The sequence below is a fragment of the Medicago truncatula genome, chromosome 1 (genome assembly GCF_003473485.1).
Source record: "Medicago truncatula cultivar Jemalong A17 chromosome 1, MtrunA17r5.0-ANR, whole genome shotgun sequence".
Taxonomy (NCBI): domain Eukaryota; kingdom Viridiplantae; phylum Streptophyta; class Magnoliopsida; order Fabales; family Fabaceae; genus Medicago; species Medicago truncatula.
This window is the reverse complement of record NC_053042.1, coordinates 21,816,372-21,831,908: the sequence shown is the minus strand read 5'-3', so window position 1 is coordinate 21,831,908 and position 15,537 is coordinate 21,816,372. Positions and strand designations below refer to the sequence as shown.

Below are 15,537 nucleotides of genomic sequence, written 5' to 3'. Positions count from 1 at the left end.
TGATATGTTTGTTTGTTTACTACCTTTTCAAAAAACATCCTTTCGTCCCGCCCGAGATGAAAGTGAACTGGTGTAGGGCTTTTTACTTTAAGAAATTGTCATCATTAATAAAAAGGTCGTTTTTGATCCCGACTTTGCTTTTATTTTGTGCTTTTTCTTGGAAAATGGTAATACAAAAAACCAAAAAAATCTTTCTTTAATCATTCTCAAATATCTGCATAATCATAACTTATACTTACTTGTCAAAATCAACAATGAATCATGCATTAATAAACCCGTTGAACACATTTACCATGTACTCTCTTCCAACTTTGAGTTCCTTGTATCCGAAGCTGAAAGAGACATGAATGAAGAGACTCATGACAAGATCTCTCGCCTACTGGGGCATCTAGCCATCAAAGCTACCAAACAAAAATCATGAAGATAATCCAGAAGATGGCACTCACTTACAAAGACTAGTTCGAGGTGCTACCATTCGCTTTGCTCGGATATCGTGCTTCAGTACACATTTCAACAGGGGCATCCCCCCTCTTTCCCTCAAGTATACAACAGGGAGGTGATGCTTCCTGCACGATCAAAGTCCCAATAATAGGAGTTATGTCAAAGTCCAAGCTTGAACAAACTTAAAATGCATGACGACCTTGTACAACCATGTCAAAAAAGTTTGAAAACAAACTTCCAACAAGAAGGTTCGTCCCCGTGAAATTCAAGAATGAGACTTTGTGCTCAAAAGGATACTATATTTTCCAATCAGACTCCAGGGGCAAGTGGACGCCTAACTATGAAGGATCGCGTGCGATAACTTCTCCAACTATGGATGACAAACTCGCACTTCCTATGAATGCCGGTGCGGTCAAGAAATACTTTGTCAAAAAATAATAAAGCTCGATAAGTCGCAAATCTTAAAGTACGGCTTAGGCAAAAATGAGCGTCTCGGTGGACTGAAAACCCAAAAGGGCGGTCCGGGCAAAAGTTAGAGACATGAACAAAAATGATTATCCTGATAGATTGAAAACCCGAAAGGGCGATCTATACAAAAGTTAAGGATCAAAAAGACAAAGTAACTGCATCCGGTCAAGCACAATCCACTTGGGGCATCCAGCTATCAAAAGACCTCCGACTCGAAGCATCTGCAGATCAAAGACTCAGAACAGGGGCATTCAAAGTTGTTAGGGAGAATAATGGTTACTGTGTTCAATGTACCCTCCCCATTACATTTACCATTTTTCCAAAATTTTCAAAAATCCGTGGAGCCATTTCCTTGGCAGGTCACCACTCAATTCATCAAACTTGAGCCTGTGCCCATTTATTTGGAACTCTCATTTATTCTATTTGCATAATTTCTTCTTAAAGCAAAAAAATTTCAAAATACAAAACTTTTTTTACATCTCTTGAAAAGTGTGAACAACAAACACATTCTCTTTGAACTCGTGAGTAGGTGAAGTATACATCAGCATCCGCCTCGATAACGGTTACACTCCGGAAGAGAAACACGACTAGGTACTATGGAGAGGTCCTATACTTTGAACAAAATGCTGTCACAGTCAAAAAATACAAAAATAATACAAAGAAGCTCGCTAAGTTGAAAACCTAAAAAGGCGACTTAGGCAACAGAGAGCGTCCCGGTGGACTGAAAACCCGAAAGGGCGGTCCAGGCAAAAATTAGGGGCAAAACAAAAAATATTCCCGGTGGACTGAAAACCCGAAAGGGCGGTCCAGGCAAAAATTAGGGATTTTTCAATAAAACAAAAGGCATGACTGCTGAAGCATACCAATGGAAGGACACTCTGTGCCGGTTTACAAATGGCGACTTCTTCCAGACTTCTTTCATCAACAATGGGCTCACCCCCCAGGAGGCATCGGTGGCTACCTAGTGCCAGGTTCTTACACCATCAACGGCTCGTTTTGCTCACAATAATATCATCTCCAAGGAAGGTTGCCGAGTGTTTGTAATGCAATGTCGGTCCGACTCCCATCTTACCTGTCTTGTCTCGGTTCATCGATTCACGTGTCATGTACATTCATATATCCATACATTCATACAATCATGCATTCACCAATATTTTCACATAATCATACGTTTATGCGTACGCAACATATGCATAACATCAATTCACACATAATTGCATCAGTCAAAGCTTACCATTGTGTCAAGCCGCAAGTTTCTACAAATGAGCGTCTTCCATTTCAACTTCAAATTCAAAAGTGTCATCCCCGGCGAAAAAGCCGTGCTAGTTATGTCACTAATCAATGTCAATTTCAATTTCAAATTCAAAAGTGTCATCCCCGGCGAAAAAGTCGTGCTAGTTATGTCACTAATCAATGTCTATTTCAATTTCAATTTCAAAATGTCATACCCGGAAACAGCCGTGCTAGTTATGCCACTAATCAATTCCAAATTCCGAAACGTCATCCCCAGCGTAGCTGTTCCAGAGATGTCACCAATCAAACATTTCAAGCGACCAAGTCCAACCAACGAACAGCTTGTGTTTTTATTTCAAGCGACCAAGTTCCAACCAACGAACAGCTTGTGTCTTTATTTTAAGTGACCAGTTCCAACCAACGAACAACTTATGTTTCAAGCGACCAAGTCCAACCAACGAACAGCTTGTATCTATCTCTTTACCTTATAACGAGTAACCAGTTCCAACCAACGAATAGCTTATGTTTTCATTTCAAGCGACCAAGTCCAACCAACGAACAGCTTGTGTCTATCTTTTATCTTTATGCCAAGTAACCAGTTCCAACCAACGAACAGCTTATGTTTTCAAGTAACCAGTTCCAACGAACGAACAACTTGTGTTTATTTTTTTCCCTTCTTTATAATGAATGACCAGTTCCAACAAACGAACAACCTATATTCACCTTTATCAAGTCACCAGTCCACCAACGGACACTTGAGTTTACTTTTTATATTGTTTCAAGTCACCAGTCCACAAACGGACACTTGAGTTTACCTTTTATTTTGCTTCAAGTCACCAGTCCACAAACGGACGCTTGAGTTTACTCTTCATTCTCTCGCAAGTGTCATCCTCATTATGTCTAATCTATGTCATTTTGCCTTCATACAGCTATTTTACAGATAGTAGACAACCCTTTTCCCCAGTGAAACTGTATTCCCCTAGCAGAGTCGGATCCCTTTCTTCAAAGAATTTGGGTATCCCAGTGTTTTTATCCCAGCCAGGTCACCGTTGTCATCATGCATTCATCATTACATCATGAACATTCATAGTATCTTAGGTCAAAATTGGTGCACTTTTGTATTTAAGTCTCTTCGGCTCATCGAATCAAAGATTCCATCTTCAAATCTCTGAACGAAGAAACTTAAATAGGGGCATCTGTCATACCCCAATTTTTGACCCAAGATCCCACTGACACGCGTCTCCGAACTCGGACCAGACTCACATTCCAGTGAAAAATTCGGCAGGGAGGTATTTTGAAATACCTCATAAAGTTCCGAATCGGGCCCTCTTCTCTCAGTCTTTAATTATTTATTTCCATCTTTTAATTTAGAACTCTAATTTTAATTTTAGTCCAAGTTAGACTAAATTTCTTTTATTCCCATTTTAAATTTTTCTTTTTATTTAAAACCAAAAATGTAGATATTATCCTTTTAATTAATTTTTCTTTTTTTTTTAAGTCCCAAAAAGTCCAAAAATCCAAAAGTGTCCAGGTTCAGAACAACAGCATCACGCGTATGCTGTTCCAGTCCAAATCCAGTTCACGCTTCCTCTGAAACAAATCCAGTACGCGTTTTCTTTCTTTCTCCATCCCAATCCAATTCCCAGCCTTATCTGCAAAAAACCGGAACAGAAACAAGTCCCTTTTCTCCTCCACAAGCTACTGGTTTTCTGCTCATTCTCAACAAACCCTAGTCCCAACCCAGTGCTATAAATAGAGACCTGCACAACACAAATAAAGGACAGAACGCAGCAGAGCACACGAAGAAACAGAACGCAGCAGAGCACACGAAGAAACAGAAAGAAAAAGCAGAGGACGGCAACACAACAAATACACACGCACAGGCGCGCAACACAAACACACACGCGCACAACTCGACGTGCATACGGAACCAGACACACATACACTACATCGCAAACCAGCACTATAACAGAACCGGATTCACAAGCTCAAAAGGTAGTATTACTCCTCCTTTAGATCTAGGTCTCTAGGTGTGTGTTATTGAAAATATAGGTTCAGAATCAAGTAGAGGGGGAAAGAACAAGCAGAAGGAACCAAAAAAAATCAAAAAATAAGTTGTTAGGGTTCCGGCGCGGTGGCGCCGCCGCACTGGCCGGCCAACCACCGCCGGAACCCCCATCCCCTCCGCCGGAGAAGAAGAGAGAGGACAGAGAGCTAGAGGGAGAAGGAGACGGAAGAGAGAGAAGGAGGGAGAAGAAATGAGGAAATTTAGGGTTTACAACCCTTATATATCCCCCAAACCAGGTCAACCCATGACCCATGACCCGCGACCCGGTTCGTTTCCTTAAAAGCCCAATTCTTTTTTGCTTCCTGCAATACCCCTGTTTACTACTACACCCCCACCATGTGTTTGGACCCTTTTTTATTCTTTTTCGTATTTATTTATTTTTCTTAGCATTTTGATTTTATTGCAGACCTTAGAATGTAAATAGGCTTTTTATGTAATAGTCATAGATTTTATATTTCTAACTTAGGGTAACCGCGCTTTTATTCTTTATGCTCCGTTAGTTTATATATTTATTCAAAAATCACAAAAACATGCAAATAACCAAAAAAACATTTTTCCATAATAAACCTTGATCCTAAATCAAGTGATCGTCCTTTTTTCATTTTATTTTCTTAATTAAATATCAATCAATTTAATCATACTTCGTGTTATCTCTTTTTTTAATAAAAAAAACACAAACAAATTCTTATTTGCCACTTGGCTTTTATTTTTAAAACCTTTTTCAAAAACTAATAAAAAACACAAAACCAATCAAACGTCGTTTTCTACCCCGAACTACGAGGTTTTGATCCTTCACGGGTACGTAGGCAGAGGACACTCGTCCTTCCAAACAATAAAAAATGTAGATAAATTAGGTCTCACTTTATTTTCCTCTTCATCACATTAATTCCTTCTTTTCAAAAGCAAGCAAGTTATAGCACATTAAATTAAATAAAATCAAGAGGTTCCCGTAGAGTACTACGAACATAAAGGGTGCTAACACCTTCCCTTTATGTAACTAACCCCCGAACCCAAAATCTTTTCAATATGGGGTTGTTTGAACTTTTTTCCCCCTTTTCATAATAAAATTAAATGTTCAGTCGTGAAATAATTAGTGAGTCAAAAGCTAATCAAATAGCCTTGATCTCCGAAAAATGACGCGACAATGTTGTTTGATGAAGTATATATTTATACATATATGATGATGATCTGATTATATTTAGGGTGTTAGATTCAATTGACGAATTTTAATATCTATATCCTATTGTTGTGAATCTCACCCCTTCTGCTTGAAAATGTTGCCCTTCCTATGGGTAACTTGCAGGTGATCCTGAGTAGTTGGTGGTGGCTCAAGTGTCTAGGGCTCTGATACATTTGGGATGGGTTTACTGTATTTATGTTTCATTCCTTATGTATCATATTTTGAAACTTGATGTTGTAGCCCTTTTTAGTGGTTGAACTTATGTTGTTGAGACTTTTATGCCAAGGATTATCGTGGAGAATTAAATAGTTAATGTTGCTGCTTTTAATGCAAATATTCCGCTGCAGATTATTGAGGTTTAATTAAATAGTTTTATATTCTATTTAAGAAAATTTGAAAATGTAGTGTGACATGCCCGTTGGGGGTTTACTCTGATGTATGTTTAATTATTTAATTGCTTTTGGGTAACGGGGTGTTACACTAGCTAATTCATGAGTGACCTCATTGGCTTGCCTCCTATTGAACTCAACATGAGAGTTCTGAAAATTACAATCGAACAACTGCCTACAAGCCTGAATAATACAACCTAGTTCACTACTATCACCTAGGTTTGAATTAAAATGTTCAACAACAAACTTGGAATCCAAAACAAAATCAACATTGTCATAATGAAGATCAGCCACCCATTGTAGTGCCATGTGAAGTCCAACTGCCTCGCCAACATCAACATCACAAAGAGGTGAGGAACAGTCTGTCTTAGCCATGAAAAACTCACCTTGATCATCACAGATGCATATGCCAATACCTACCATATTCAGAGAGTCAGAAAAGGAGGCATCAATATTACATTTGTACCTACCATATGCCGGCCTCGTCCACTCGATGACAGGACCATGGATAACACTATTCGGCTGAGCAGGGATGTCTGTAGCTTTGTGCGATCTGACTTCTTGGGCGGTTCTCCAATCATCTAAGAGGTGTCGGGCCCGTTCAACAACTTGTAGACATGTTTCATTTTGTTGTTGCCACAATTTTAAATTCCTACGCTTCCACAAGCTCCACATGATCGTCATAAAGCATCCATGTTATAATTTCGACGTAGAGTTCTATCAATAATATCCCATAAATTAACCTCCCGCCACGCTTGCATCGCACCTGGACATTCTAATAAGACATGAATACTATCTTCATAATTAGTTCCACACAAGACACAATCATTAGGACAATGAATACCACGACTACTTAGGCGTGCACGAGTAGGGAAACAGCCCCGACACACACGCCAAACAAAGTTTCGAATCTTGGGAGGAACCTGAAGCTTCCATATCGAACTCCACCTCCCCGGAACATGCAAATGAGAGTTATCTGCAATTTCTGTAACACAAATTCGATATGCACTACAAACAGAATAACTACCATTTTTCTCAGCTTTCCAAATAATTTTATCTTCATGAACAAGATGATGGAGAGGAGTATTCAAAATAAGTTGGGAAGTATTATGATCAAACAAATTAGAAATTAAAGTAGCATGCCAAACCTTTGTCGATGGTTCGATGATATCTTGAACTTTGACATGAGCAAGTGGCGCATAAAGAGGGCTTTGTATTGAAAGGGAACAACCCTCATTAAGCCATAGAGCACCGAACAAAGGAATACTAGCACCAGAACCAATCCTCCAACTAACACCCTGTTTAACCACAATTTTAGCGCTGAATATACTTTGCCATACATAGTTGGGATTAGGTCCAAGCCTAGAACTCGAAAAAACACATTGTGGTAAATAACGTGCTTTGAATAAATGAGACACAAGACTAGTGTTATCAATTTGAAATTTCCATCCCTGTTTACCAAGCATCGCCACATTAAAAGATGTGAGGTCCTTAAACCCCATGCCACCATAATTCTTATGAACAAATAAACGCTCCCAAGATAGTCAATGCAAACCTTTTCTAGTGGTTCCACCGTGTCTCCACCAGAAAGCGTTAATCATTTTTTCTATGGCATCAACTAACTTGTTTGGTAAAAGATAAATACTCATATAATATAAGAAGGAACAGACTGGAGTACCTATTTGATCAACACTTCTCTTCAGGCTTTAGAAAGGCACTTGTTGCTCCAAAAGTTTATTTTATGCCAAATGTGGTCCTTAATGAAGCCAAAAGTCGCTTCTTTGCTTCTACCGATCATGGATGGCAGCCCCAAGTACTTACCAGTTCCCATAACAGCGCGAACACCAAGGATGGAAGTGATAGAGTCTTGAGTAGGGTCAGGCACACTTTGACTATAATAAACTTCAGATTTAGGAAGGCTAATTGTTTGAGCAGAAGCTTATTCATAAGTCTCAAGAATATTTTTCATCACACCAGCTTCTCTATCTTCCGCCCTGAAAAATAAATAACAGTCGTCTGCAAATAGCAAATGAGAAATAATAGGAGCATTAGTGCAAAATTAGGTCAAAATTGAAAACTAGGTCAAAATTGTAGAATTATTGATTAAACGGTGTAAACTTGTTAGATTGATGTAGAAACTGTTCCTATACCTTAGATAATGTGTAGGATGAATTATGGAATCAATGTTAGGCTTAAAACCATGTTTGTAGTGAATTTTTCGTGAAAATTGCACTTCTGCCCGAGCCTACATTCATCGCTCGCCTCCCAAGCTATGATCCTCGCCATAGCGAGTGATGAACTTCATCGCTCGCCTCGCGAGCAACTTTTACCCGCCTCGAGAGTTGCACCTTGCAGCTCGCCATAGCGAGTAGATTCACTCGCCTACCGAGTGTGACCAGAGAGGTATCATAATTTCGTAATTTTGACCTTTAAGTTGAACCTTGGATGTTTTTTGAGTGCCTAGACTTGTATAATGATGATTAGGAAAGATTGGAGATTAAGATTGAACCTGGAATAGTTTAAGAACGAATTTTTGTGAGTTGCACCTGAACTCGCCATGGCGAGTAGAGGCTCTCGCCTCGCGAGCTAACCAGTTACAGAATGCCTTGTTTAGGTTAAAAGCGATCTTTGTCGCACGAGTTGATGTGAGTTGATCTTGGAGGTTAGAAACTAAGTTATTTACCTTGATGTTGTCATTCCAGTAAGCCTGAATTGTATTTTTTAATGTTGATGATAATGTTATATAATTGTATATACATTATATGAATTATGTTTGTATTTGGGATGTTGTTGACATGAAGTTGTAATTGTTATACATGAATATTATTATTGATGGTTACTTGCTGTATATGTTTAAATGATGTTGTCTTGCTGTCGTGATGAATATGATTTACTTTGATGAATATTTATATAATTGTGAAAGATGCTTATATGAAGTCGTAATGGTTGTATTTGACGATTATTGTTGATGTTGACTTGCTGCATATTATTTAATGGTGTTGCCCTGTTGTTGTGATGTATTAATATCATGAAGATCTAATGTTGGTCTAAGTTGTTAAGTCGTTAAGATGTTGAGTCCATTGCATACTCATTTACGTTGGGTGAGGGCTTGATGCTCTGTAATGTATATTTATCCATAATATGTGAAGGGAGAGGGCTTGATGCTCTGTGAGCCTATTTACGCTCAATACGTTGGGGGCTTGATGTCCTGGTCGGTACCACATGCATGATTAAGAAGTTGAAGTTGTATATGTTGAGTTTAAGTTGTAGAAGTTGCATTGTCGTTGTCGTTGAGTTGTCATTTGTCAATGAGTTGTTAATAAAGAACTAAGTGAAGTGTTAATATTTATTAATCATTGTTGTCTATGTGGTGTTGCTTATATTATTATGAGATGATGATTGTGTTGTGCTTTTATGTATAAGATGATGTTTGTAATGTGATGATTTACGATGTCATATGATGATGGTTATGATTTGATTATTATGTGCTACGTGATGATGTATATAATACGTTGAATATGAAGTGTTAATGATTAGATTACTATCTATGATGAATATATGATGTTTTCATGTTGTTAAAATATAATTGTTGAGTTATATGTTTAATATTATTGTTTTGTGAAATCTCACCCCTTCTGCTTGGAAATGTTGCTTTTCGTATGAGTAACTTGCAGGTGATCGAGAGTAGGTTGCTGTGTTTTGCTGTCGTGTGTGGCTATCCCTCACTGAGTCGTTTAGGTGCTCTGATACGTAACGGGATGGGATCTTTTGTGGCTATTTTCTGTTCCTTACGTATTTGATTTATGATGCCAATTGATTAAGTTGTTTAAACTGAATTTTATGAGATGTTTGATGAGGCCTACGTGCCAAGACTTTTTATGTTGATGAATTTAATCCGCTGCAAAGTTTGAATTAATATGTCGAATGATATATTGTTATTTATCTCATTTATGAAGTGTAGCATTCCGTTTATGTGAATTACTCTGATTAATTAAATGAAATTTTTAAGTTGGGAAAACGGGGTGTTACAGAAATTATTTCAACGTTTAAAACAACCTTGGCACAAAGGCCTCAATGTAAAATCTCATAAAATTATTCCAATAACATGTTCATAAAACTTCATAAAATAATACGTAAGGAACAGAAAGCAACAACCAAAATTCTCATCCCGTTACGTATCAGAGCGACCCTAAGACGACGACACGTGAGAGAGTCGACTCACTTCATAGCTAATCTTGATTACTTTCAAGTTACTCATACGAAGAGCAACATTTCCAAGAAAAATAGGTGAGATTTCACATTCAATAATAATAAGCTTATAATTCATCAAAAACATTTAACAACTTATACTTCATCAATTAATAACATTAACTCTTCGCATAAATACTTCATTAATTAATAACATTAACTCTTCCCAAGACTTCATTAATAACTCAATCAACTTCTAATCATCATTAACTTCATATTCATCACATTATATACAATGTCATACAACAACATAAACATCACATCATAACATCATTTTATAACATCATATACTTCACATCATAAACATCATCATATAACAACATAATCACATCATAAACAACATCATAAACAACATAACAACATCATAATCAACATCATAAGCATCATCTTATAACATCATATACTTCACATCATAAACATCATCATATTATAACAACATAAACAACAAAGATTAATAAATATTAATACTTCACATAGTTCTTCATTAATAACACGTTGACAAATGACAACTTAACGACAACGACAATGCGACTTCTACAACTTAAACTCGACATATGCAACTTCAACTTCTTAATCATGCATGTGGTACCAACCAGGGCATAAAGCCCCCAACGTATTGAGCGTAAATAGGCTCACAGGACATCAAGCCCTCAACTTACAGGGCATCAAACCCTCAACATAATTTGTATAAATATACATTATAGGGCATCAAGCCCTCAACTTAAATGAGTATGCATGTACTCAACATCTTACAACTTAAACAACTTAGACATCTCATATGACTCCAATAATTTGGATCAACATCTTACAACTTAGACCAACATATGCAACTTAATGATTTAATAATCAATACAGCAGAGACAGCAACATACAACAACTTCACAACATAGCATCATTAATAATAACAACTTGAATGGTATAACAACATTATTTTTTATATCATGCCTTTTCCACATAAATATATGTAACTCAAATTATTTAACAACAACATTCACATAATATATGCATTTCAAATTATCCAACAAAGATATTCACGTCAAACCAAATTAGATCCATCACAACATAGGTTAAATACTCTTAAACCCTCTTAATTAAACTCCTAGTACTTCTAGTTTTGAGGTTTGAAATTATTCTCCAAGTTTTGGATTGACATAGAAACGGTTATGCTGAATTTTCATAAAATTTCACTAAGACCTCCTTGGAGTATTTTCATCATATCTCAAGAACCAAAAATCATTTTCACGTCAAACCAAAGCCACTGGAAAGCTAACTCAATTATCTACAACTTTCATGTTTACACCAAAGGCCAATTCAAAACAGAAACGTGTGGAAAAGACACAAGAACATGAAACAGGACGTGATGTCAAAAAGCAACTAGGGAAAAACCCACTTTTCACCCCAAAATCCCAATTTTAACTTCCCTATGCCCAAATTTAATCCAAAAACTTGTCTAACCATTTCTATACATGTTAAGGCCCTCAAAACCATATAAAACATTGCACTAAAAATAACCCATGATCTGAACATCAATTCTACACAAATTCAACGGATTTTCTACTCTATTAACAACCAATTACAACTTCAAAACCTAATTCCCAAATTCCCATAATAACTATAACCTACAACATGCTAAACTCAATTTCAGAATTATACAACTTAGAATTAGAGCAAGTTAGTCCCACCCTTATCTTAAATTAGATGATCGGACTCTACAAGATTGCTCATCTTCTCACAAGATTCTTCTCTTCTCTGACTTCTCTCTTCTTTTGGTTTTCTCCCTTTTTCCTCCAAAAACAGGTTTCACGTAATCCTTATTTTCTAATTCTAACTATCCATTTTTATATAAATCATTAACCTACTTATTTTCTCTTATTTTCAAATCTGCTCTCAAAGTCTCAATATTCTATCCTAATATATATATATAATATAAAATATTTCTATAACAAATAACAAATAACAAATATATCACTATAACAAATATATTTATATAACATATATATTTCTACACCAAATAAGAAATATATTTCTACACCAGATAACATATATTTCTACACAAAATAACATATATTTCTACACCAAATAACATAATATTTCTACACCAAATAACATATATTTCTACACCAAATAACATAATATTTCTACACCAAATAACATATATATTTCTACACAAAATAGCATATATTTCTACACGAAATAGCATATATTTCTACACCAAATAACATAATATTTCTAACATAATATTTCTACACCAAATAACATATATATTTCTACACAAAATAACAAATATATTTCTACATCCGATAACATATATTTCTACACAAAATAACATATAACATAATATTTCTACATCAAATAACATATATTTCTACACCAAATAACATATATATTTCTACACAAAATAACAAATATATTTCTACACCCGATAACATATATTTCTACACAAAATAACATAATATTTCTACACCAAATAACATATTTCTACACCAAATAACATAATATTTCTACACCAAATAACATATATATTTCTACACAAAATAACATATATTTCTACACCAAATAACATATATTTCTACACCAAATAACATAATATTTTTACACGAAATAGCATATATTTCTACACCAAATAACATAATATTTCTACACCAAATAACATAATATTTCTACACCAAATAACATATATATTTCTACACAAAATAACAAATATATTTCTACACGTGATAACATATATTTCTACACAAAATAACATATATTTCTATGTAACGCCCCATTTTTATTTAATTATTTTTAGTTGATTTAAAGTCTTTTATATGATTTTTAAATGATTTACGTTGATTTTGTGGTGTGGTATATTTTATTAAATGACTATTTTATTATTTAATAGAATAAGTGAGAAATAGGATTTAATTGGAGTTTGGGGGTTATACGAGAATTAAGTAAACTTAGGGGGAGTAAAGTGAATATTGAGAGATTATATTTATTAAAGAATTAGAAAATAGAAGTGGGGGAAGCAGTTTTTACGTACAACAGAGAAAAGGGAGAAAAGTCAAGAAAAGGGAAGAGAATCAAGAAGGGCTGCGATTTCGATTATCTAAGGTAAGGGTGAGGCTAACTTACATTAATTTTAGTGTATATGATTCTGATTATGTTTTAACAAAAGTTATGAATAAATTTGGAGAATTGGGAATTAGGTTATGATGAGAATTGATGATTAAATGATGGAATTAGGGTGAATTGATGTAGAAATGATGAACAGACCTTAAATGTTTCATATATTGATGTTTAGAATCAGTTTTAAGGTTAGAACAATGGGTTTGGGTGAATTTTTGAGAAAAACTGTAACCTGGCCGTACTGTTATTCATCGCTCGCCTCCCGAGTGACGATCCTCGCCATAGCGAGTGATGAAGATCATCGCTCGCCTCGCGAGCAGGAGTTGTTCGCCTCGCGAGTTGCATTTCGCAGCTCGCCATAGCGAGCAAGTTTACTCGCCGTGGCGAGTGTGGGCAGAGAGCTTGCAAGATTCTGTGTTTTTGAGCTGTGAGTTTAACCTTAGGTGTTTGTGAGGGCCTGAACATGTACCTTAATGATTAGGCAAAGTTTTAGAATGAGTTTGAACTCGGAATAGGGTCAGAATGGATTCTAGAGTGTTTTACCCTAACTCGCCGTGGCGAGTAGAGGCTCTCGCCTCGCGAGCTAGTGCTTGACAGACTGCGTTGTTTAGGATTTCATGTGACTTTGTCGCACGAGAGGCTGTGAGTTGAACCTTGAGATAGCAATGAAAGATGTATAGGATTTAAACGATGAACTGTGAAGCTGGATAGGGTAAATTGAGGTTATTAATGTGATAAAAATTGTATAAGTAATACTTGGATTATGTGAAAATGCTAGACATCGTTGGATTGTATAAGATATTGTTATATCATGCTGTTGTATATTGTTGTGTTGCTGTTGATTGATTATGATTGTTAATGATCGCTGGTTTATACTTAACTGCATTCAATTAGAATGTACAATGTGTTGGTTCGAGTTGTAAGTGGCGAGTTGTCGTTCTAGGTAACGGAGTCATAGGTTGTTGACGTTGATCAAGTTGGGGAGTGAGTCATAGTTATTATGCACGGTCGTTGTCGTTGCCTATGTTGTCGTTGTCGTAGTTGAGTTGTATGCTGATATACACAAGTTGAGTCCTTCATGATTAGGAATCTGTTGAGGGCTTATGCCCTGGAATGCTTTGTCATTCAACTGTTGAGGGTTTATGCCCTGGAATGCTTTGTCATTCAAACCGTTGAGGGCTCATGCCCTGGAATGCCTTGTCATTCAAATTGTTGGGGGCTTATGCCCCGGAATGCTTAGTCATTCAACCCGTTGAAATTAGTACCACGTTGTTGTTGTTGTAGATGTTGTTGAGCGAGTTGGTGTTGTAGATGTTGTTGAGAGAGTTGTTGTGGTTGATGTCGTTGAGTGTTGTTGAATGGGCTGTTGTAGTCGTTGATAACTACTGATGTGTCGTTGTTGTTGATTGGATTAGTAAGTGTTATTAAAATTGAAGAAGTATGAATATTATCATTGGGTATATGTTGTTAATTATGTTATTTAATTAAGTTGATGATTTATATATATATATATATATCTATTATTATTGTTTGTGAATCTCACCCCTTCTGCTTGGAATTGTTGCCCTTCGTATGGGTAACTTGCAGGTATTGAAGAATATTAGAAGTGGTGGCTCAAGTGTCTTAGGGCTCTGATACGTAACGGGATGGGATATCGTTGTCATGTTTTCATTCCTTATGTATCATTATGAACCTGCTGATATTGATTTTAATCATTAAAGATATTTTGTTGAGGCCAAGTGCAAAGGATTTATTTGAAGGATGTTTAATGTTGAAAATTATTCCCGCTGCGATGAATTGATATGTTTTAATGAACTATTATTTAATGAATAGCATTTTATCCTATTCAAGAATTTTTGAAAAGCAGTGTAACACTCCGTTGTTGATTTAACTCTGATTTTACTTATTAATATGACTGTTGGGAAGTCGGGGTGTTACATATATTTCTACACCAAATAACATAATATTTCTACACCAAATAACATATATTTCTACACCAAATAACATAATATTTCTACACCAAATAACATATATATTTCTACACAAAATAACATATATTTCTACATCAAATAACATATATTTCTACACCAAATAACATAATATTTCTACTCCAAATAACATAATATTTCTACACCAAATAACAAATATATTTCTACACCAGATAACATATATGTGTCTACTAATAAATACCAACATATAACATAACAAAATATCACTCATCAAAATAAATCGACTAAATTATAAAACAACATCTAAACTCAATAAAATAAATACATAAAAAATAGGGCGTTACAAATATCAATAGCGTTATGCAAGATGGAGCGTCTTGGGACAAACGTCGAAATTAAAGTTTCATTGGTTTGATAAAGCGACTTATAAATTATGACAATTTTTTTTTTAAA

At 35.7% G+C, this 15,537-nt stretch overlaps 1 protein-coding gene across 1 annotated transcript; it reads right to left on the bottom strand.

The window, feature by feature from the left end:
• Positions 1–3,689: 3,689 nt before the first annotated feature.
• On the bottom strand, positions 3,690–6,454 carry LOC112418561 (uncharacterized). Its single transcript, XM_039830395.1, has 2 exons — positions 5,891–6,454; positions 3,690–3,902 (listed from the first exon to the last, which is right to left on the bottom strand). Exons 1-2 carry the CDS (start codon positions 6,452–6,454, stop codon positions 3,690–3,692), a joined length of 777 nt encoding a protein of 258 aa, XP_039686329.1.
• Between the last annotated feature and the right edge of the window lie 9,083 nt (positions 6,455–15,537).

What these genes read in the sequence shown, in the direction of transcription:
- LOC112418561 (XM_039830395.1), bottom strand. Translation starts at nt 6,454, where the DNA reads ATGTGGAGCTTGTGGAAGCGTAGGAATTTAAAATTGTGGCAACAACAA. An exon ending in ATAGGAGGCAAGCCAATGAG is followed by an intron (nt 3,903 to 5,890) that starts GTCACTCATGAA and finishes TGTGTTGTGCAG; the next exon opens with GTCTCTATTTATAGCACTGG.